This window comes from Lepidochelys olivacea, assembly GCF_965140295.1.
Source record: "Lepidochelys olivacea isolate rLepOli2 genome assembly, chromosome: 11".
Taxonomy (NCBI): Eukaryota; Metazoa; Chordata; order Testudines; family Cheloniidae; genus Lepidochelys; species Lepidochelys olivacea.
Genome location: NC_140421.1, coordinates 20,503,238 through 20,526,072, shown reverse-complemented (window position 1 = coordinate 20,526,072; position 22,835 = coordinate 20,503,238). Strand labels below are relative to the sequence as shown.

Below are 22,835 nucleotides of genomic sequence, written 5' to 3'. Positions count from 1 at the left end.
GTTAAGTGAAGTCCAATAGCCCAATATGGATGGGATCTATAGCTTTCAAAAAGTGACAGAATGTATAAAGTTTAAATTAAATTCATGTATAGCAGTACATCTAAAGAAAAAACTAAATATATTGAGCTAGCTCTCCTTCAAATAGCATCTGTTGTTTTTCATTGATTGAAATAAGCATGTTGCTTAAACGGCTGTGGCCACTGTCATTTTTAACATTACAGATGCATGTGTATATTTTTTCAAATCCCATTCCAGGGATCCAAAGGGCTGGATTTACATTACAACAACAGGTATACATTACCTGTCTCAAGTCCAAAGATAAATTGCTATTCCTATCCAGGACTCACCACTAAATGCATCCTTCTGATCCTCCTAAGGGTACTCCTACTCCCAATCCAAGCCCAGAGAAGAACAGCTATACGCTCGTTCTCTCATATCACATTTATGTGCATGATTACTACTCAGTTGTCCAATTCAGTGATTTACATTTGCCAAGGCACAATGGAAGCTGTTTGTACAATGTGCTAAACAAAATGACAAACCTGTGACTATGTTGTTGGTGTCTACTCTCTACCCTTTGGCTTTTTTTGCCCTCAAAAGAAATATGTACACAGCCACATGCAAATTAATATCAGAATTAAAACAGACCAAGGACAGAGTAGGCCTGTTATTCAATGAGGGGTGAAAGACAATAACAGAAAATGTGGAAATGTCAGAGGTGCTTAATGACTTCTTTATTTCGGTTTTCACCAAGGTTTGTGGTGATTGGACATCTAAAATAGTGGACGACAGTGAAAATAAGGTAGGATCAGAGTCTAAAATAGGGAAAGAACAAGTCAAAAATTACTTAGGCAAGTTAGATATCTTCAAATCACCAGGGCCTGATTAAATGCATCCTAAAATACTCAAGGAGCTGACTGAAGAGATATCTGAGCTATTAGCGATTACCTTCAAAAAGTCATGGAAGACGGGAGACATTCCAGAAGGACTGGAAAAGGGCAAATATCGTGCCTATCTATAAAAAGGGAAATAAGGACAACCCGGGGAATTACAGACCAGTCAGCTTAACTTCTGTACCCGGAAGGATAATGGAGCAAATTAAGAAATCAATTTACAAACACCTAGAAGATAATGAGGTGATAAGTAACAGTCAGCATGGATTTGTCAAGAACAAATCACGTCAAACCAACCGGACAGCTTTCTCTGACAGGGTAACAAGCCTTGTAGATGGGGGGAGAAGTGGTAGATGTGGTATATCTTGACTTTAGTAAGGCTTTTGATATTGTCTCGCATGACCTTCTTATAGAACAAACTAGGGAAATACAACCTAGATGGCGCTACTATTAGGTGGGTGCATAACTGGTTGGAAAATCGTTCCCAGAGAGTAATCATCAGTGGTTCACAGTCATGCTGGAAAGGCATAGCGAGAGGGGTCCTGCAGGAATCCGTTCTGGGTCTGGTTCTGTTCAGTATCTTCCATCAATGATTTAGATAATGGCATAGAGAGTACACTTATAAAGTTTGCAGACAATACCAAGCTGGGAGGGGTTGCAAGTGCTTTGGAGGATAGGATTAAAATTCAAAATGATCTGGACAAACTGGAGAAATGATCTGAAGTAAATAGGATGAAATTCAATAAGGACAAATGCAAAGTACTCCACTTAGGAACAATCAGTTGCACACATACAAAATGGGAAATGACTGCCTAGGAAGGAGTACTGCGGAAAGGGATCTGGGGGTCATAGTGGATCACAAGCTAAATACGAGTGAACAGTGTAACGCTGTTGCAAAAAAAGCAAACATCATTCTGGGATGTATTAGCAGGAGTGTTGTAAGCAAGACATGAGATTTAATTCATCCGCTGTACTCCGTGCTGATTAGGCCTCAACTGGAGTACTGTGTCCAGTTCTGGGCACCACATTTCAGGAAAGATGTGGACAAATTGGAGAAAGTCCAGAGAAGAGCAACAAAAATCATTAAAGTTCTGGAAAACATGACAGATGAGAGAAGATTGAAAAAATTGGGTTTGTTTAGTCTGGAGAAGAGAAGACTGAGAGGGGACATAACCGTTTTCAAGTACATAAAAGGTTGTTACAAGGAGGAGGGAGAAAAATTGTTCTTAATCTCCGAGGATAAGACAAGAAACAATGGGCTTAAAATTGCAGCAAGGGCAGTTTAGGTTGGACATTAGGAAAAACTTCTTAACTGCCAGAGTGGTTAAGCACTGGAATAAATTGCCTAGGGAGGTTGTGGAACCTCCATCATTGGTGATTTTTAAGAGTAGGTTGGACAAACCCCTGTCAGGGATGGTCTAGATAATACTTAGTCCAGCTGTGAGTGCAGGGGACTGGACTAGATGACGTTTTGAGGTCCCTTCCAGTTCTAGGATTCTGTCTCTCAATTCTATTACACAGCCATAGGAACATCCATTCATTCAATTCTTGCTTTGCATACGGCATAATTCAGAGACATTAACTCAATATTGGCGCACAAGCCAACAGTAGGCTAAACTAGAACTTTAATGACTTTTTACACAAATCTTTTCCTCCTGGTGCACACCAGAATGGTTTATCTTACAGCTTTTTTAAATTGTAAGCCAGTGTTTTACCATTGGTGAAAGGTGCCACCATGACAGTTCTGGAGACTGAAGTCCATTCTTCTACTCAACAGGCACAGTGCAAAAGCTGCAGAAATACAATTTCCCCCTTATCTTATTAGTGTAAATTAAGCTCCCCTACCCCCGAAGAGTGAAAAGTGATTCAGTCTTTGTGACCATTCATAGTTTTTGGCTTGTAAAATGCCAACAAGGATGCTAACCAGTGCCAACTGTGATGATGCTTCTGTGGCAGGCATACTGTATATGACTAGATCATCAACGTATTTCACGTATTTGAAGCCTGACTTCAAATGGCATTGAACGTTAAGTTAATGAGCTGCCACAGATCTGAACAAATTATTTTTATTCTTTAATGAGTCAATTGAGAGGGAAAAATCGGTTCATCTCAGGAAAAGTTTGCTTTCTTCTTTGTTAAATTCCATTAAAAAAGAAGAATTATATTTTAAAGATAACTTGCGTGCACTAAGATTTACCTCTTTATACACTTTTATGAAGCAGCACCAGGAGGACGAGATTAGTGAGAACTCTGCAAACAAGTAAAGGGGGAATGTCACCGTTTTGCTGATAGCACCAACTTAAAGATAAGACAGTCTATGTCCTAAAAGGAATCAGAATGCAAAGATAATTATTTTTCCTCTAATTTACACAATACAGGCAACTGGCTTGGACTCACACTTGATCTTATCCCAAGCGGGCTATCTTAAACAGCTGATTGATCCACCAGTTTTCACAGCACTACCTTTACAATTCTTAAGAAGCAGTACATGACATTTAAGCTAGCACCAATTCCTAAATGGAACAGTCATCAGGATGAATCAATATTACCTCTTCATTTCTTTCCTAAACACCCAAAATATAACCTAACAGCCAGTGGACAGTGGTCTAGAACAGTAATATCAAGCTTTGTATTTCATGGTTAACTTAGCTGAAGCTATGCTTTTAATTCTCACAGTAACTCTGCCATTCAGGACTACAAAGAATATATTTACCCCAACCATATTTTAAATGGCTCTTAACACCAAAAGTTTCCAAAGTATAGGCTTCAAAACGTGAGACAAGAATGGACTAGCAAAGGGAATTCTAGAAAGAACAAGGCATTCAATATCAGCACTTCGGCTTCTAGAAATGTAAGTCACTCAAATGGAGAGCTACAATAATGGAAGACGGGAAAATATTACCAGATTTTCTTTGAGTTCACTCAGGCTGTGATTTTCAAAGTACCGTAAGGAATTAGGCACTTAGTTTCAGTTGCCTTTTCATGGAATATGGACAGGTAACTCCTTTAGTCTACTTTGAAAATCCCAACAGCACATTCGACTTATTCACATTCACCCCCTCTTTGTGTCTCCCCAAACATCCATATGAACAAATATTCCCCCTGCATAAATGTTTTTAGAAAGCAAATTTTAGCCTTTAAAAAAAATTGCACAAAGCATTCATGGAAGTAGTTGTACACTCACCCGTTCAGAGCACTGAAACTATAGCATGTGACTTAATTGACCAACCAAACGATCAACAGAACTGTAATGCGAACACTTGCAGAGATAAATTAGCTGAAAAATTAACAAAAATTGAAAATGAATGAATACATTGAAATCTGCTGGTAGAAATTCTAGGAGCAGAGAGGCTAAATTTGGATACATGATTCTTTCACAAGTCTTCGTGATTTTTGCAAATTTCCTGAGCTCTCATAATGGTGGTCACAGACTCTCAACCTCCTGCCCATTCCCACGTCACCTTTTACCTTTTAGCAGTAGAGCCTCTTCCAGTCCACTCACCTCCTCCAGTGCAGCTAAGAGATCAGTCATCTCTACTTCAGTCTGGAGGCCAGATCCTTGGCTATGCAGAGGTGCACATACCAAGGGATGGGGGTTGGATGCAAAAAGAGATAAATATTTCACCTAGGTGCTTATGTGATCCTCAATACCATAATATCAAAGTGTTTCACGAGCTTTAGTGTATATCACCTCACAACACCCCATGAGGTAGGGGATTACTATTATCCCCATTTTACGGATGGGAACCGAGACACAGTGACTTGCGCAAAGTCACACAGGAAGTCTGTGGTGGAGCAGGAAATTGAACCAAGGTGCCAGCAACCAGGACATGGGGGTCTGAAGATAATGTTGGAGATGGGGTCAGGAACAAGCAGTCAGAGTCGAGGGTCAAAGCCAGATTCAGGAATTGAGAAGGGGAGCATGCCCAGAAGCAGGAACAAGGCTGGAGTAGGATTGAGCACAAGTCAAGCACAGGAGTGATCATGGGGGCTGGCATAAGCATTGAGCAGCCAGGGCCTGCTGCTGGGCTTAAGAGCACCCCTGCTGACTTCCTTCAGCCGAACAGGTGTGTTGGCGAATCAGGTGGTTCTGCTGTAGCTCATGTGCATTCATTAGTCTGTCTGGAGACTGAGTTAGTTAGTCCCAGGCTTACCTGCAGGCCTTGGTTTCTGATACCAGATCTCCCAAGTCCCAGGGTAGTGTCCTATCCACTGGACCATTCTTCCTCTCACACGAAGCTCACTTTCGCACTACCCAGATGCTGGGCCAGCTATAGACAGAACCTACTCCTCAGGCACAAGAATGGCCTGTTTCACCAGCCCTGAACAAACCTAGGTGATTGACAGGGAATACTGGAGCTGCAATTCTGCTCCCTATGCAGGCAGCAGGAAAAGTGAAGCAAAGGAGCCTCTGGAGAAGCCCCTCTGCACTGCAGTGATCCTCCCAAAACTACTTATGACAGCTTTACAGCCAGACCCGAATGATGGTATGGCACCACCCACAAGAATCTGGGCCAATGTCATCAAGTTTAGATCTTCTACACTGTGACTTCCTGGTCCTGTTTTTACTAGGATTACTGGTCTTTTTGCACCCTTTTCCTCCAGGGTTGTGCCAGAGGTTCTTTATTGCTATATATAGATTATGTAAGCAATAAGGATTCCCTTTACAACTTCCTGACGTTCTGTAGTTTCCCAGCTTATTGTTAACTACTGAAAAAGTGATAAAAATAATAACGATCCATTTGCTGCACTGATATATGGCATCTTGTTAGCCCTGTTTTTCTCCTGTGTTCATGTCACAGCACCGTAAATATTAGCTAAGACCAACTGGTAAGTTTTTGGCTTTACCATCATTTAACTTCCTAGTGAGCTAGGGTCTCTCTCTGGTGAGCTTCCAGCAAAAAGGAGCTAGCAAGTCCCAATGTCTGGGCACTGTGAAAGAGTACAAACATTTCTGGGAAAATACAGTTATCTACATTTTGTAACTGTTGTTCTTTGAGATGTGTTGCTCATGTCCATTCCAATTAGGTGTGTGCGTGCTGCGTGAAAAGTAGCCAGAAGGTTTTTCCCCAACAGTACCTGTCGGGTCGGGTCGGCTCTGACGCCCCCTGGAGTCACGCCTCCATGGTGCCATACATAGGACCCTGCCAACCCACCGCCACTTCAGTTCCTTCTTGCCGGCATTACTCCAACAAAGGGGTTGGGAGGGGGTAGGTCTTGGAATGGACATGAGCAAGACATCTCGAAGAACAGGTATGAAAGGTAGGTAACCGTTTTTTCTTCTTTGAGTGCTTGCTCATGTCAATTCCAATCAGGTGGCTCCCAAGCAGGAACTCTGAGGCGGGGTCAGAGCTCATGGGTTTGCTAATTGGAGCACCGCTCTGCCAAAGGTTGCATCATCTCTTGCCTGCTGGGTAATGGTGTAGGGTGAGGTACAAGTGTGGATTGGGGACCACATCACAGCCCAGAAAATTTCCTGGGTCAGACCTTGGGCCAGGAATGTCACTGAAGATGCCTGCAACCGAATGGAGTGCGCTGTCAGCGCAGGGACAGGTATTTTTGCCATATCGTAGAACGTCTGGACATGCCCTCAGCTCCCTGACATTGATGTGATGTAAGAGCTCTGCTTGGGACCAGAGGCCCTGAGCTCCCCCAGATGTGCGCCTCATCCCATCACTGACGCATTTCTGACTAGGGAAAGAGAATGTTGAGGTCTGGAGAAGGGAATCCCCGCATGCATGGCTTGTGAGTTGAGCCACCATAGGAGAGATTCGAGAGCTGGCTGGGAACGAGTGACTACCTTGTCTAGACTGTCCCGGTTTGGTCGATACACTGAGGCTAGCCACACCTGAAGGGGCTGGAGCCTCAGTCTGGTATGCTGCACTACATAAGTACAGGCAGCCATTTGGCCGAGGAGCTTCAGGCAATTCCTCACTGTGGTGGTAGGGAATCATAGGAGATCTTTTATGGTATCATAAAAGGTCTGAAACCGTGACTCTGGTAAAAATGCTCTCACCTGTTTTGAGTCCAACACTGCCCCTATGAACTCTATCCGCTGAATGGGGGACAGGGTTGATTTCTACACATTTAGTAGAAGGCCAAGGTCATCAAAAGTTGCTCTTATCAGGCTTACATGCGCCTCCACTTGTGTTTTGGAGCGGCCCTTGATCAGCCAGTCGTTGAGGTATGGAAACACCCTCATTGGTGCTTCCATATGAAAGCGGACATAGCTGCCATGCACTTGGTGAACACCTGAGGTGCTGCTGACAGGCTGAAGGGGAGGACTGTGAAATGATAGTGATTGTGGTTTATCAATTCCTGCAGGGCTAAGAATCACCTGGTGGTTTGAAATCCAAAGCTGGAGCCCCCCGTTAGAATAGACTTTTCTCATGAAGAGGTTCAGCTTCTTCACATCTTGGGCTTTAGGTGATGGACCTTGGTGCCCTTGATGTTCTTGTTTGTTCGCCGCTGCCGCCATCACTAAAGAGTTTGGTGGCGGGTGTCAATAAAAGTATTCAAACCGTTTAGCAGGGACAAAATACTTCCTCTCTGTCCATTCGCCGGCAGGGGTCTGCCACAGAGTTTTGTCACCCTTATCTGAATCCTGCTATTCCTCCTGCTCCCCCATGCCCAAGGCAACAACATTTTGATACTGACGTGGTCTGGAAAAGACTGACAGACTTGCCTAAGTCGAGAGCTGAATCAGAGGGAATGTCACCTCCTCAGACTTTGGTGTGATGCCTCCATGTCTCATTGAATTGCATTGTCTTTTTTGCAAACTTTCATCTTGTGTTGTTCATTATCTCCTCTTGGCATTTTTCCTGCATTATTGGAATTGAAGTATCTCCCTTCCATTGAATCCATTTCAGTGAGCCATTCTGCCAAATATTAAGTAAGTTGAATCTCATTTTAATTTCGTCCATTACTCAGTCCCAGCTTTAATGTTGCCTTCCTGATCTTTTTGCTACAGGCTTTAACAGATTGTGGTTTTTTGTCTCAGTTTAGTTCAGCTGCAAGTATACGTGTCCGTATCAGAAAAGGCTCTCTTGATGACCATATCAGTAGAGATGGCAAGATTGAGTAGACACACAAACCAGACTACTTCACCAGATCTAGTGGGAATTTTTTAACAACTATCTTTTAATAAGAAAATTCAGATTTGTCAAAAGGAAACTTTTTTTCTAGGAAGTTACCAGTTTCAACAAAACCTTTTGCTAAGAAAGGTTTCCCAGGTCCAAGATAGACTCTGGTCAAAACCGTATGGAGAGAGTGCTATCCCACCTGGTTATTCTAGGGGGCATATAAAACTGAAGCTCTGCCTCATTCAGACCCGGAACTTGAACTTGGATCTTCCACATGCAGGATAAAAATCCTAACCACGAAAGTGTTGGCTGTTCTGGGATGGCGGGGGGGGTTGGGGGGGGGGTGGGAGAGAGGGAGAGCAGTGTCTTTCAACATCTCCTGTTGGACCCATTGCACTTAAATATTCACTGGAGCAGGGTCTCAAACCAAGGTCTCCCATATCCTAGGTGAGTGCCCTAACCACCGGGCTGTTGGGTATTCTGGGATCTGTCTGGCTCTGGTTTTTCACAAACTTCATACAGTCTTGGTTTTGTCCTGATGCAGGACAGGAAAATCATTTCTGCCCAGCTGTACTACCCACTCCTAAAAGGTGGCCCTTCAGAGTCACAGTTGAGGCACACTGTCAGAGCCAACATAAAGAAGCTTGCACTCGTATGGACTTTTCTGTAACTTATGTGGACAGTTTTCTTCTGAATCTTGAACAAACTATTTTTGAACACTAAATTTAGCCTTCCTCTTGTGGGTGCACTAAATGGCCAAGTTGGTAGAGAGAGCCCTTCCCCTCTGCCCAAACAAAGTAAAGGGCAGCACCCAAGAGACAACAGATGCTTTACAGACCAAAAAACCCCCACCAAAAACACAAATGGGTCCATGCCTATACGCAATCTATTTCCCAGGAAAAAATAGGTTAAACTCATTCTAATCTAACTACTAGATTCCTGTTCATTTGAAAATATACTGCAGCAGTGCATTTAAAGTGTTTTGATCTCCCAAGAAAATACTTGGCTTGTCCTCACAACAAATCTGCATTTTTTCAGAAATACTGGAGCCTGAATATGCAAATGATAAGAATGTATTAATTATCATTAGTCATTCCTTCACAAAGACTAGAAGTAATTGGAGAAATAATTTGAGAAAATTGAAGTACGTGACAGAACGCATTAAGATTCATCAAGTTTCAATTCTCTTGTTCTGTCAGCTTGTCAAAAGTAGATGTCTGCTACTCCGGCATTATTGGTTTAAACATTTTGTTTCCCACCCCCTAAATGGGTGTACCATTTAGCTCTCCTTATAATTTGCTTTGAAGTTAACTAGATCTGGCATGGTACATTTTCTATTTAATGGGCAATATAACAAGATTAAGTTTCTTAAAGACAATGCTTTACAAGCCTCTCTGTTAATTAGGTGTGATCCTCACTCTTCCGGAGCTTTGAGGGACAAGGGGAGTGATACCTTTATTGGTGAGAGAGACAAGCTCTTGCTCACCAACAGAAGTTGGTCCAATAAAAGATATTGCCTCATCCACTTTGCCTCTCTAATATCCTGGGACCAACACTGCTACAAACACTGCATATTCGTTAACTTAACGAGTTTGCTAGATGAAGTATCCTGTATTGTTACAATTGACTTGGAAGGTGACATCATATAAATATGCCACATATGCAAGTGGAATAATTGGCCCATAAGGTCCATAACAAAGCATTTATGTTGCTCTGTATCTACACCCTACACCAATTCACCTTGAATAGAGAGGTCTGTGAATATGCAGCACCTTTCAAATACCATTTACTCAAACAGCTAAGGAGAATTTGGATAACATCACTTCAATATTTAAAATTACAATAAAAAATTAGTTTACAAGCCTGCTCCTGCATATAATTAAAACAGTTCTGATAGCTTCTCAATATAGGACTTCAAAATCAGCACCACCAATTAAAACGGCCACTTAGCCAGGTCAGCAAATATTACACAACACCACCTAAATAGAACCCAAGGACATAATCCCCGAAGAAGCTCATTGGGCACTTTAAACTGTTCCAAGTATCATTAATGGTCTTTTAGAGCTGTGGTCTCAGACTTTTGCCTGAATTGGCAGGGGCTGTAATCTGCAAAGGCAGCATACTTATTTCCTGACATGGGATCTGACTCTCTTATTGAACAATAATAAAGGATTGGTGACTGATCTGATGGGAGTCTCATCCATTACTCCTCCTATAGTGTAAGGGTAAAGGTGATGTTATGAAAGCTTTTCTATAGTAGAGGACTTGCAGGAGGGGAGAGTAGAATTTTTAGATCTATTCTATACTATCCCTTCACAGCCTAATTCACAGACTTGTTTACGTTGAGCCTAGAATTTAATTTTGGACTTTCATTCCAATTCTCCTACTTCACATGCTTGTACCACCCAAAGCTCTTCCCCCTTTTCCCCCCACACCACACACTTTTCTGGCATTTGTATCTTCTCCCTATCCTCATGATAGCTTAGCCAAGCTCTACACACATTTACGTGCAGATCACCAGCTTCAGCCAAGAAACGCACAACACAACTCACGAGATGGCTATTCTAAATTACACTAGTTGTCAATGAACCTCCAGGAGCAGTTATGGCAGTCAGGGTCATGTTCCCTCTTTCTCCCAGCTGTGGGCCCTTATGCCAGTTGTAGGCAAAGGAATAAGAGGAGCCACTACTCCAGGCATATGCCACTGAAAAAGGCCCCCCTACACTTGGGTGATACTCTCATGGTTGGCTATCCTGGTTCTAAGGGCCAGTTTGAGCCAGCATAATCCATAGCAGGCCAAAGACAGGAGAGAATTGAGCCTCAGTACTTTCCATCTTTCCTCACAGGTTATTTCCTTCAGGCTTTTATTTTGTGTGCGAAGACATACAGACAACATAGCAGCATGAGATTAGCAACAATTAATGTACATCTTACTTTCTACAACGCATTGCATGGTGTGTCTGGAAACATCACTCAGGTCTTAAATTTGGTAGTGGTAGGGTGGTGGTGGCACAATGATGCTAAAGACTAGTTCTTGTTGCCTGCTGTGGGCAGGCACTTAAATTGCATGCTTCAGTAGCAGGTAATTTGTTTTTGAATTTCAAGGTCCGATAAATATAACTGAACTGGGTTGGAAAATTATGTGCACCTAATACATACAAATTAACCTTAAAGCTTTCAGAGTTACCATTTTAAAAGTCAAAATGATTTACTTGGGAAAAAGGTCAAAATATCCTGGCTCCCAAAAACTTTTAGTTGTCAAGACATCTTAAACACACCAGTCTTCGCAAATACTTCTAAAATGTGCTTTTAGCTGTTATTAGTAATCAGTTAGCTACATGGAGTGATACGGTATTGCAAAAACATTTAGCAATGAAGTTACACAATATTCATATATGTAAATACACACAAGGAAAGAACTTCAAGTTCCAGGCCACAAGGTGCTGCATTGGGACATATGGGTGCTACTCCCAGTGCTGCCACCGACTTACTATGTGACCTTGGGAAAGTTTTTAGATATATCAGGATGAAAGATTTTGCAAGGGAACTTGCACAGTATCTGTCTATCCCATTACAGTCTAGACAGAACTATCAACAATGTGTTTTTGTGAGCCTAAAAATTATTCAACAATTGAAATTTAAAAATAACTGAACAATGATGTCGTCATGTCAGACGGCAAAATAACTGAGAATTTTAAACTCATCTTACACTATAGTTACCCTTTGAAGAAGGACTAAAAATGGCCTAGGTCCATATTCTCCAGAGTTACATATTTGCTTAACTTTATGAACTGTGAGTAGTCATATTAACTTCCCTGGGGCTGCTCTCGGTGCATAAAGTTAAGCACGTGCATATGTTTTTGCAGGATCAAGGCCATAAAAAGTGTGTGTGTCTTTCAAGGACTTCCACAAAATGTTCTAACTGCTGGGACAGCAAATTAAAAGTCAAGCTGTTTTTTTGGCTTGTTCTTCATCACTAGTAATAAGTAAATTCTGTTAGAGCAATCTAACAATTTTGTTGATTCACAATGCATAACAGAATCCAGCTCCCACACTTGTATGAGTGTGGACTCTGCAGAGTCAGTAGGAAGAAAGAGTAGTAACATACTTAAACTGCCACTGACTTAATTGACTGCCACCATTCTGATCAGTTGGTGCCATATTACAATTCATAGTTTATTGCAATAAAAATTAGCTACATAAAAATAGTTTGTTTCACTGTGTTCCAAAAGTCTAGCCAGAATCCAAAACAAATACCAGTGTCAGGCCCCTATACCTTATTTTGGAATAGAATCTTTCAAAGCAAGGTAAATTCTCTTTACTCCACAGGATTTAGAATGTATTTTGAAGGATACTAACCTAATCTGCAGTGGAATACTTTAGTACTGACTCAAAACCAAAAAGCCTTTCTACTCTTTGTATAAAGTCTTGCCAAAACAGAAATTTTGCAGTCTTGTTTTTCCCTCCCAGGAGTTCCAAATTGCAAAGTCACTTATCTGTCATTTATAATATTTAAACAATGAAAAATTCAGTGGTACATTGTGCATTGGGTTGTCAACCCTCCAGGATTGTCCTGGAGTATCCAGGAATTAAAAATTAATCTTTAATTAAAGATTGTCATGTGAGAAAACCTCCAGAATATGTCCAACCAAAACTGGCAACCTTAATTGTGCATAACTGAAAACATGGCTTCACATAAACCTGTCAATTTAAAATATTGGATTGAGATAACTTGTTTGCCTGTAGTTGCAATGCCATCCCCTCTTTTCCAGAACACTCAGGAATATCGTCAGCAGAATCTGTCTTTTGTGGTAGCAGTAGAAAAGGAAGTCCCTTGCACAATAGATCTGAACTGCTTTATTCCATTTCTGTGCTTGTATTTCTTCCAGCTTTCTCTAGCAGAAGAATGAATCTTCAAAATAGATGATGCAACAATAAAATAAGCTACTCAGGGTAGACAGTGGAAAATTACAAAAGAGCCTACAGCAAGATAAGCAGTCTAAAAAAATCTGGTACAATTTGAGCAGTCTCCTCAATTCCTGCACGATCATAATTTTAAATATAAAGTCATTTCTGCATGATGCACAGTCAGTTTTATCTTTAATACAATCTGTTAGAAATAAACTCATCCAGTAATATTTGTATTGGAATTTAATTGTCCAATAACCTTGTGACATGCACTGCAAACAACTCCATCCTTTGTAATGGAAGTTCAGACTGACAGATAGAAAACCTCAAAATTAAATGTTTTCAATAAAGAGCATAACCGAGTGCACTGTATACTTGGTTTAAAATAAAGGCTACAATAAGTTACATTACAATCTAAAAACAAATCAACATTTTAGATAGTTAAATTAAGCTTCTAAAACCAGTGTAGGTTATCATGGCTATTAAACAACTACAAGAGCAAGTTATAAAATCCAAGGGAGTAGCATCAAAATATACTGCCACTTCCCATATCTAGCCAATTGTCTAGACTGTTGCACGCTTGGCATTCTGTGTAGTAGGGAAAGTGTCTTATTTCCATGACTTATCCTACCAGCCCCATCAAGATTTGCTACTCTATTTTTTCTCTGAAATTATAAAGTTGAAATAAACATGTTGAAACAAGTAAACTGTTCCCCAAAAGTTGCTGAAGACAATAAATGTTGCTAATGAGACTTGCACAGAGATAAGATCCTGTTATATCTTTACTGTAGAATATTTATGACCTAAAGTATTCGGTGAGGAAAAGCTTTCTTAGATGCCCATCAGTTTCCCAATATGAAACAGGAAGTGACTCACTAGACTTTAGAACAAGAAGAAAACAATTTTGTCTCAATGCTAAATTTAAATCTAGTAAGCTGCACAAAGCAAGGAATTATTGTGAGATGACAAAGTAAATGCCTCATCTCCACAGAAGGAAAGATGACTTATAAGGTGCTCCTTGATAAAAATACAGTACGTCTCAAGCAGGCAGTCAGACGACTTAACCAGAAGAAAGTTTTCTTTATCAACTAAAATGTACTGCCTAGTTAAAGAATTTTTTTGTAATGACCTGCATAGTATAAGCTAAATTTCATGGTACGTTTGTTTTCTGTGCCAGATCAATAAGGGTTGCTTTGAAGTTAACTGGGTGGGGACATTGTTATTAACTGTTGGCATGGACCTCAGAAAGAAGGAAGTTAATTGAGCTCACTAGGTTGACTCCAGAGTGAGGTAACTGCTTAAGACCCTAGTCATAAGCAAAGGGGGTAAAAAGGGCATTCGGTGCTGACTGGTGTCAGGAAAACAGATGTATTTTAAGTTGCCTAGGCATTGCTACACAGGATCTTTCTTTTTGTTACACTGGTTTACTAGATTACCTTTTGGTCCTTGTTAATTGATGTAGTAACTTAGCTCAATAGTGTCCATTTCTGAAAGTTTATCTTTTTTAAAAAGTTTTATGTTTTCCTCCAGATCCAATGTGATTTATTTTCTTTAAATCAGCAATCCAAATAGTTGTATGCATTTTTGCAAATATTAAAAAAAAAAAACAGGATACAAAATATCTACAATACATTAAATAAACAAGCTATCAATACAGGTTAAAACCAAACATTTTCTTGAAACAAACGTTAATGATGTCACCAGCACATCTGCCCCTCATATATCTATGTCCACTCATTAATTTTCTTAGGCTTTCAATGAGTCTCGTACTATTCTTTTAAGGTCTTGGTTCTGTGGTGGAAATGGAAGACACACAAGGGTATTTTATAGAGCCTCCACTACCCCCTCATTTTTAAACCAAAGGATTTTAGCTTGGATACCTCACCCAATGATCACCACTTTGGAGGTATTGCATGGGGAGAAGTTGGTCTCTCAGGTAGGCAGGTATCAAAATATTTAGAGTTTTATAGGTCAAAACATTTAAACACCAGCCTGAAGACTAATCAAAAGCCAGTGAAGGTTGTGGAACAAGTTTGCAATATGCTCTCTACTGGAAAAGCCACCAACAACATTCTACACCATTTTAAATTTCTTAATCGTCTTATGTATATATGTCATTAAAATACTCTTATCTCAAGAGAAGAAGCATTGGTAACTACAGTGAGTTCCAAATCCAAAAGAAAATACAACTGGCACAGAAGAATTCTGTATAAGTAACAACTTTATTGTAACTTGATGTGCTGAAATGCAAAAAATATTTTCAGCAACAAGATACAAAAAGTATTTCACCATTAACATCAGCTGATAAAAATGCTGGATGGTTTGATGCAAGTGTTCACATATCTGAATTCTCTTAATCATTTCCACTTCAAAACAGGTCTAAATCATTTCATTTGTTTCATTTCTAAAATAGGACTCATTTATGTTAAGCCTTCTTTTTTGAAGTCTCAAAAACCAGGATTAGCTAGGTTACAGAGAATGATGAAGTCTACCAATGCAGACACTTAAAAAAATGAATTCCCCTTCCAAACTAAGTCCATTTACTGCAAACAAAAGCCAAGTTGCGAGACTAATTAAAATAGACTATAAACTACACACCTACCGTGAGATTAATGCCATTTGAGAGAAAACTTAATAGTGAATTTTAGTGTAAATTAAAATTAAGAATATTTAATTTGGGCAAACTAGATTTTTAACGTTAGTTTTGATAGCCATTAGTTGTATCTCAGCTTGCACGCTAGTATCTTCTATAACAGTAGTCTTATTCCATGAGGGTGGATTATTCTATGAGGGTAGGTGGTACGTAAGCCTTACACTGTCCCTAAACACAGTGGTGAGTTTCACTCTAAATATTTAAATCACTATGAGAATCAAATACTTGAAGTGTAAGACCCAAATCACCCTAGATAACTTAAACCTTCCTTTGTGTTTGCAATTTCCACATTTAAGAAATTACAAACAAAACAAAACAAAAAAATCAGTCTGTAATCATACAACCAGTATTATATTTTTGCAGGAGACCATTATCTAATACACAAGTCTGTAAACCTTGTTAAAAGTTTTAATATTTATTATCCAGACAGTAATCTGAATTTAAGAACCAAATAAGAACCAAGCAAAACATGGTGGAGTTCAAATCAGTATTCCATAACTTGTATCTACTCAACTCTAGTTATTTTTGTACCAAACAGCATTCTCCTTAAGAGCTTGTAAAATACCTTTTTAAAAGATTTAATATCCTATTAATCTTGTATTCATTGCAAAGGTATACTAGAAAAGGCACGCTGTGTTCATACTTCAGAATGCAGTAAATGGACTATAAAACAAGGATTTTTTTAAAACTTCATTCAAAGCACCTCCCCAGAAAAGGTCCAAATGGAAAAGTGATGTAATCAGCTCTACCATCATTCCAACAGTGAACTGAGTGCTTATTTTTAGAAAGTCATTTAAAAAAAAAAAAAGCACCACACAAAATCGCAGATACACACACACACGCAGGGTTCTCCCTAAAAAAGTTTGAAAGTGGTAGCTATTGTATATTTAAGAGACTAGTGTTAGAAAGCAAAAACAAGACACAGTTACATTTTGTGCTCCAAATCCTTTAAACAGACTAAATTTTCAGGATTTCTGTATACTGGCCCGGAAAAACTGTACTTTTATACTAGAGAGAGTTTTACATCTGCTGAACTTAAAACTGGTCATTGTGTTTTTAAAGGACACACACTTAAGATGTGGGGAATAAAAACAAGGGGCTGAATCTAAAGGAGAAAATTGTTCTGACCAGCTATTTATTTGGGTGAGAACACTGCATGTGGTTCAACCAAGAATGAGAAGGTGAATAATTAGTGCACACTGAAGAATACAGCAATTGTTTTACCTTTTTCTTAAGAGCTGACAAACTTAAAATTATACATAATAAATCAAATACAAGCAGATCAATTGTTGTGATTTTCCATTACTGTACATGGTGTGCACTGCCTTACTGGAAAAATGGATATTTCTACAAATGTAGATATACTTACAGCACAGTGTTTGACATTTTTTGGTACAAAGTGTGCCATTAAGCTTTTTAAAAAAATCTTCAGAACAAAATCCTTAAGCTTCGCATTAGATAGCTGTATGTATGATAGCTGTATGTAATTTAGAACAAGCTGAACTGGACAATCATAATTACAGTATTAAATATTCAAGTCACTTTGTATATTAGAGCTGCAAGTTTCAACAGTGAGCTTGTTCATGATGAGTACGAATATATTAGTTCTAATTTGTAATACGCACTGCAGCAAAAATGTCACTATTTTGGAGGGAACAAGGATCCTTATAAACCCTATTATGAAGAATGCTTACAAAATCTTAATTTAGATGAATATTTAAATAAAAAAAAGGTAAATTGCTCCATAAATAGAGTCAGGTAAGATGCCCCCTGTACCGTTCAGATACTTGTCTAAGAAGATTTTATATTTAAGCCACATTAAGATTTAGTTCAAACACAGTGTGTGCAAGCATTTGGAGGTTTGTTTTTTAAAAACTGGACTGGGCACTTATTTCTGCTTGGTCTATGCTAAAGGTTTACTTGGTAACAAAATATAAAAGCATATATACTTTACCCTCCTAAAACTTCATTAGCATTAATTCTGAGAAATCTTAAAGAACTTAGGAAGGAGATATCTTTTCAGAAGGTAAATCTTAAATTTCATTTTTCATGTAAGTCTATAGGCAAACTGAAGTCTTTATCTTAATATGTTTATAAATTACAGTGAGATCTCCTCTCATTTCCCACTGTTAAATGCAATCTTGCCAAACAAAAAATATAGCATATTACCACCCTTACAGTAAATTCAATGTTATAACTCAGGAAACATTTAGAATGTGCACTACTGCAGATTTCCCCCGCAATTGTAAACAAAGCTATCAAACACTGAAAATGTTGGTATTAAAGCTAAAGTTCATATAATAAAGAACTGGCCCATGATAAGCACTTTACAAATGTTTCATCCTTTTCACATTATGCAGAATTTCAATACCATCCACAATGCTAGTACAACAACTGAAATGCTAGAAAAAGCAAGTCTATGCTTGCAAATACCATCTGACATTTCAGGTACCTATTCTTCCTACTATACGTTACTTCCACTGGTATGAATGGAAATTGTGCACACATGTTGAGTGGAGAACAGACCCTCTTCCAAAGTTTTGTTTCGTCATTCACATGCCTTTCTCAAAAATGTGAAAATATTCAACATAGAACATGAGAGCTTACAATAGTCACGTTCAATTAAGTCTTCAAAGACATGCTTTTCTTGTTCGTAATAAGAAAACTAAATCCCATGTGGCTGTGGGCATCTTAAAATGTATTTAAAAAGTTACGCCACAATTACCGGTACCTCATTAATTCATCAAAAGCAAAATATATATGTACCACACAACATACAAAAGTTACGCATTAAAAGTGCATAATCAGAATCCATTTGGCCCATTTCTTAAATTTACATTTGGTCATTCTATGCATCCTTTACTTTTCTATGTAACCATACATGTGGGATATAAATAATTTTTCTTCAAATACAATACTATTCTTTCTTCACAGAAAAATCTTTAACCTCTCACCCTATTCTCCATTAAATGTAAACTAGTGATGGACCATGAAGAAACACAGGCAAAAGGTTTATTATGTGTTTCTTTTTTAACGTTCGTTGGACAGCTTTGACATACACACAATAGGCATTACAAACTATATTGAAAATACATTTTTGGGCCAAACCATTGCATATTTGCCCCCACAATGAAAAATAAATTATGTTCAAAGCAGTATATTGCCATTAATAGCCTGTTGGCATCCTCTGAAAGTAAACTGGTTCTCCCTATGTATTGTACTTGGATTGGGGGCACATTATGTGCCTCCAGTTCAAGTCCTTTTAAAGAGAGTCTAGTTGAAACCTTCCAGTTAGCACAGAACCAAACTATAATCTTCATTTTTTTTTTTTTTTTTTGAAAATAATGGAAGATCCCTTTCAAAAGTTAATCTTCAGTTATCAGCTTTACTGCATTATGGAGCTAGTGCAATCCTGCATAGCCTAGTCAGAAAGACAAGGCACAATAAAAAAAAAAATCAAGATACATTAGACTATATGGACTAGAGAGTCATTGAAGATAATTTAAGGCCTTTCAGTGAATTAGAGAGCAATCAGTCTAATTTAAAGCTGAGGATTAAACCATAAATTATCCAACTGAAAAGCAAACAATAGGCTTTTTCAGCTTCTGTTCTGTGGACAAGGATAACGAAAATTCTTGTTATGGTTTGTGAAAACACCTCTGGACATGGAGGAGTAGAGTCATTTCAGTCTCTCTAAAGTTCATGGAAGATTTCATGACTGCTTTAGTCGTTTGCGTGGAATGCCAAACTGTGGACACTGTGCAGATGCTAATGCTCGAAAGGCCTCTGCCACTAAGTGAGGATGAGAGTGGATCATGGACTTCCAGCCTGCTGTTTCCATTATGTCTGTTGCTTGGCTGAAAACAAAAGGTTTAAGAATAATCACAGTTAAAATTATTTATGTCCATATAATGCTGAATCCTCTAAAAGCTGAAGCCGGAAAATACCTAGAATGATTTGACATGTGGAATATTGTATTTGAGTATAGTTGTATGTTATTTGTAACCAACACTGTATTCGCTTATACTTTAGTGAAACTACAGATTAACTGGAAGAAATATATTTAGCATTGTTCTGTAGCTGAAATTTTCCCCAGAGTGAAATGATCTATGCCATGCCTTCAGCCAAGACTATACACTAATTGTGTGGCAGTCTGTAAGAAGAGTATCAACATATTTTATATGCCAGTTATAAATCTTCACTACTGAGCTCACTGACACTGTGGCAGTACATGCTGTATCCTGAGAGACATATGGATATGAAAACCTTTTGTTGCAGGTGAGTGAAGGAAAGGTACCCTAAGAAACTGTTCAGAAGTTCCAGCTCCCCTGTGCACACTTTGGGAGAACGCAAGAATTGTCAGGCCAGGCCAACTCTCTCCTCAAGACGCACTTCAGTTACAACACTTACAGGAAAGCAGGCAACCACAGAGAGCTAGGTTGTACAACAGCAGAGGATAGCTGATTTTTAAATCTTTGTTTTTAAAAGTTAAAATGATTTGGAACAGTCAAACTATGTACCAGCTAACCTAGCTAACTGTGTGATCTTATCTATCTAGATTCTTATACGGATGCCCAGCACTGGAAATATGTTTGTCACCTTATTTCTACCTCCCCTTCCTGCTTGTCTCGCTTATTTGCTGCCTCTTCTTTCATATTAGAATGAGAACTCTGTCTGCCTGTGTATGTGCAGAGTGTCTAATACAAGAGAGTCCTGATCCTGGCTGGAGCCTTTGTACATTGTCATAATACAAAATAGTAGCCCCACTCCCCACATCTATGTTCCAGCCAGCCGTAGTTGCTCTCTGTTCCATCTGCTCTGGAGTAGGGCCTCTTACTTTGCTGCAGCCTTCATGGGCACAAAGAGAAACTTGGCAGGTTTATATATAAAGGGAGGAAAAGATGCATTTGCACAGTTTGCTGCCGCTCTCTCACTGCTCCCCGCAGCAGCAAACTGTACTGAAGTGAGTAAGTAAAAGCTAATGTTGGCTGCTGTTGTCATCTTCTGGCAGAGGACAGACTGGCTGCTGTTGTCATCTTCTGGCAGAGGACAGACTAGCCTCAGCTCTTCCCCTTTGTGGAAGGGAAAATAAAGTGGGGGAAGAACTGTGGGGAAGTATCCCCCAGAAAGCAAGGCTTCTGTTGCAGCAGCTTTACTTCACTTGCAATCAGCAACTGTCTCAATCATGAGAGAATGAAGGTGGCATTGACATTTACAAAGGATGCCTTCCACTGCTAAACAGACTATAACAGGTTTGTCTTTACTCCCATGGAAGTCAAAGCAGAGTGTTGCTCTCTTGTGTTAGTGGGTAATTTGGGATATACTCTTGTGTAGGAAAAAGTAACTTTAAACTTTGTGAATCATTTTACTTACTTGCTATTCCAGTTTTTCCCATCTTTACACCCAAGTTGTCTAAGAACACTGCACCTATGACAGGGGAAGTTATACAAAAACATTTAGAAGGAAAGGATATTTAAGTACAGATATTTAAGGCATTATTTCAAGTGTAATAAAGGAACATTACTTGCCTGTTAATAAAATCTATTGCTTGTGCTTTCAACTGTTCTGCGCTGTGCAAATCTGCGAGGATAAGAATGTCAGCAACGTTTTCTACTGAGAGGTTACTACAGAGTGCCTCCTCACACATGACCTTCAGCCGTTCCAGTGCATACTAATGAAAGAAAAAACTATACTAATCATTCTTCACACTTATTCTTTCTGCTGTAATCTGTAAAGTACAACAAATCTAAAACACAATTTGCCCCACTCCTGTGACGTGCTTAGCACCATTCCTGATGATTGACTAGTGTTCCTCACAGGAGAGACTTATTAAAACTGCTACCTTAAAATTAATTTATTCCCCCCTCCCCCAACGAAGAAAAGCTGAAGAGAAGCCATAAATAATAATATTATTTAAATATTAGGATTATAGGAACTGCAATATCAGATCAGACCAATGGTTCAATAATCCAGTAAAATATTTCACAGTGTCCAGTCTCAGAAATTTCAGATAAAAGTGCAAGAAGCCTCAGAGGAAAATTATATAAAATTCCACTGGAGGGGAAGGTTCTTCCTAACCCTTGCCAGTGATTTGCTTATTCCCTAGCTAGAACATCCATAATTGCATTATTAGACATAACTCTTTTAAACTCCTCCTAACCTTATTATTGCCACAATATACCATCGAAGGTAAATTCCAAAGGTATACATGAGTCCCCAAAAAACCCTGGTCAGTTATAAATTTGTTGTATTTCATTATATATGTTCAATAATTCTTGTACAAAGAAAAAGGGTGAATAATTTCCCCATTGAAAGCTTTTTTTGTATACCTTTATAATATCACCCACTCTTTCAGGGAGAAACTGATAGGTACTATGTAAATAAAGTATCACAATCTTTGTCCTTAATTTAAAGAATTCCAAACTTGAGTCACATAATACAGCATTTTTTCCATGCCTCAAATCATTTAGTTTTCCCATCTCTGCACCTCTCATATATCTGCTATATTATTGAGATAGGGTGACCAGAAGTGAACCCAGCAATCTAGGTAAAGGTATGCTATTGATATGTAAAGGAATCATTTTGTGTATTCTCTTTCGTACAGTTTGCTTTTTGACCACTGCTGAACATTGAGCAGGTTTTCATTAAGCTGTACATACCACCACCCAGATCTTTTTTCTGTGTGGTTACTTACTTTAGAATCCATCATTTGTAAAAGTAATTCCAAAGTTTCCATGACAAATTTAGAAAGAATCGCTGCACAAAATAGCGAAGCTGCCACATGTATTTGTTACTTTTTATTTGCATTTTATTTATATTAATATTTATCTGCACAAAGGAAAACTCTACCACTTTATTTTATTTTAGATGTATTGTTGTACTGTTTTCTAGGGTGCTTCTATTTGGATTATAGAAGTAAAAGCCAGTTATGATAAAGCCATCCCTAGCAGACAAGACAGAAGTTTAATAGAGTTGCTTTTGTAACATTGCAGAACTACTTTTTCAGACTATTATTTTTCATTCATGAGAAAGGCAGAGCAAGCAGCCTTTGGCAGTTTCTAGTTATTACATTCTCTGTATTTAGCAATCATGCCTTGGATAAAAGTCTTCATTCATACAGAAACACTACTTCTCCAGTTCTCTCCACACTTGAGTGCCTTTTACATCTGTCTCAGACTCAATGAGATCTTGAAGATGAGGCACTGTCAGAGAGAGTATGAGGAGAGAACTAAACTACTGCATCATCAAAGCCTGGATAGCACTAATCCAATAGTTCAGAAGGAATAAAGTTTTTGACAA

The 22,835-nt window shown here is 38.9% G+C and overlaps 1 protein-coding gene across 1 annotated transcript in view; it reads right to left on the bottom strand.

Moving 5' to 3' along the window:
* Nucleotides 1–14,496: 14,496 nt before the first annotated feature.
* Nucleotides 14,497–22,835, bottom strand: part of SPOPL (speckle type BTB/POZ protein like) — a 60,417-nt gene continuing 52,078 nt past the window's right edge. Inside the window, exons 9-11 of the mRNA XM_084642982.1 lie at nucleotides 21,065–21,207; nucleotides 20,910–20,963; nucleotides 14,497–19,393 (exon numbers count right to left, since the gene is read on the bottom strand). Of these exons, the coding sequence (XP_084499108.1) occupies nucleotides 19,249–19,393; nucleotides 20,910–20,963; nucleotides 21,065–21,207 (342 nt within the window). The 3' untranslated portion in view covers nucleotides 14,497–19,248. The remainder of the gene's footprint in view (nucleotides 19,394–20,909; nucleotides 20,964–21,064; nucleotides 21,208–22,835) is intronic.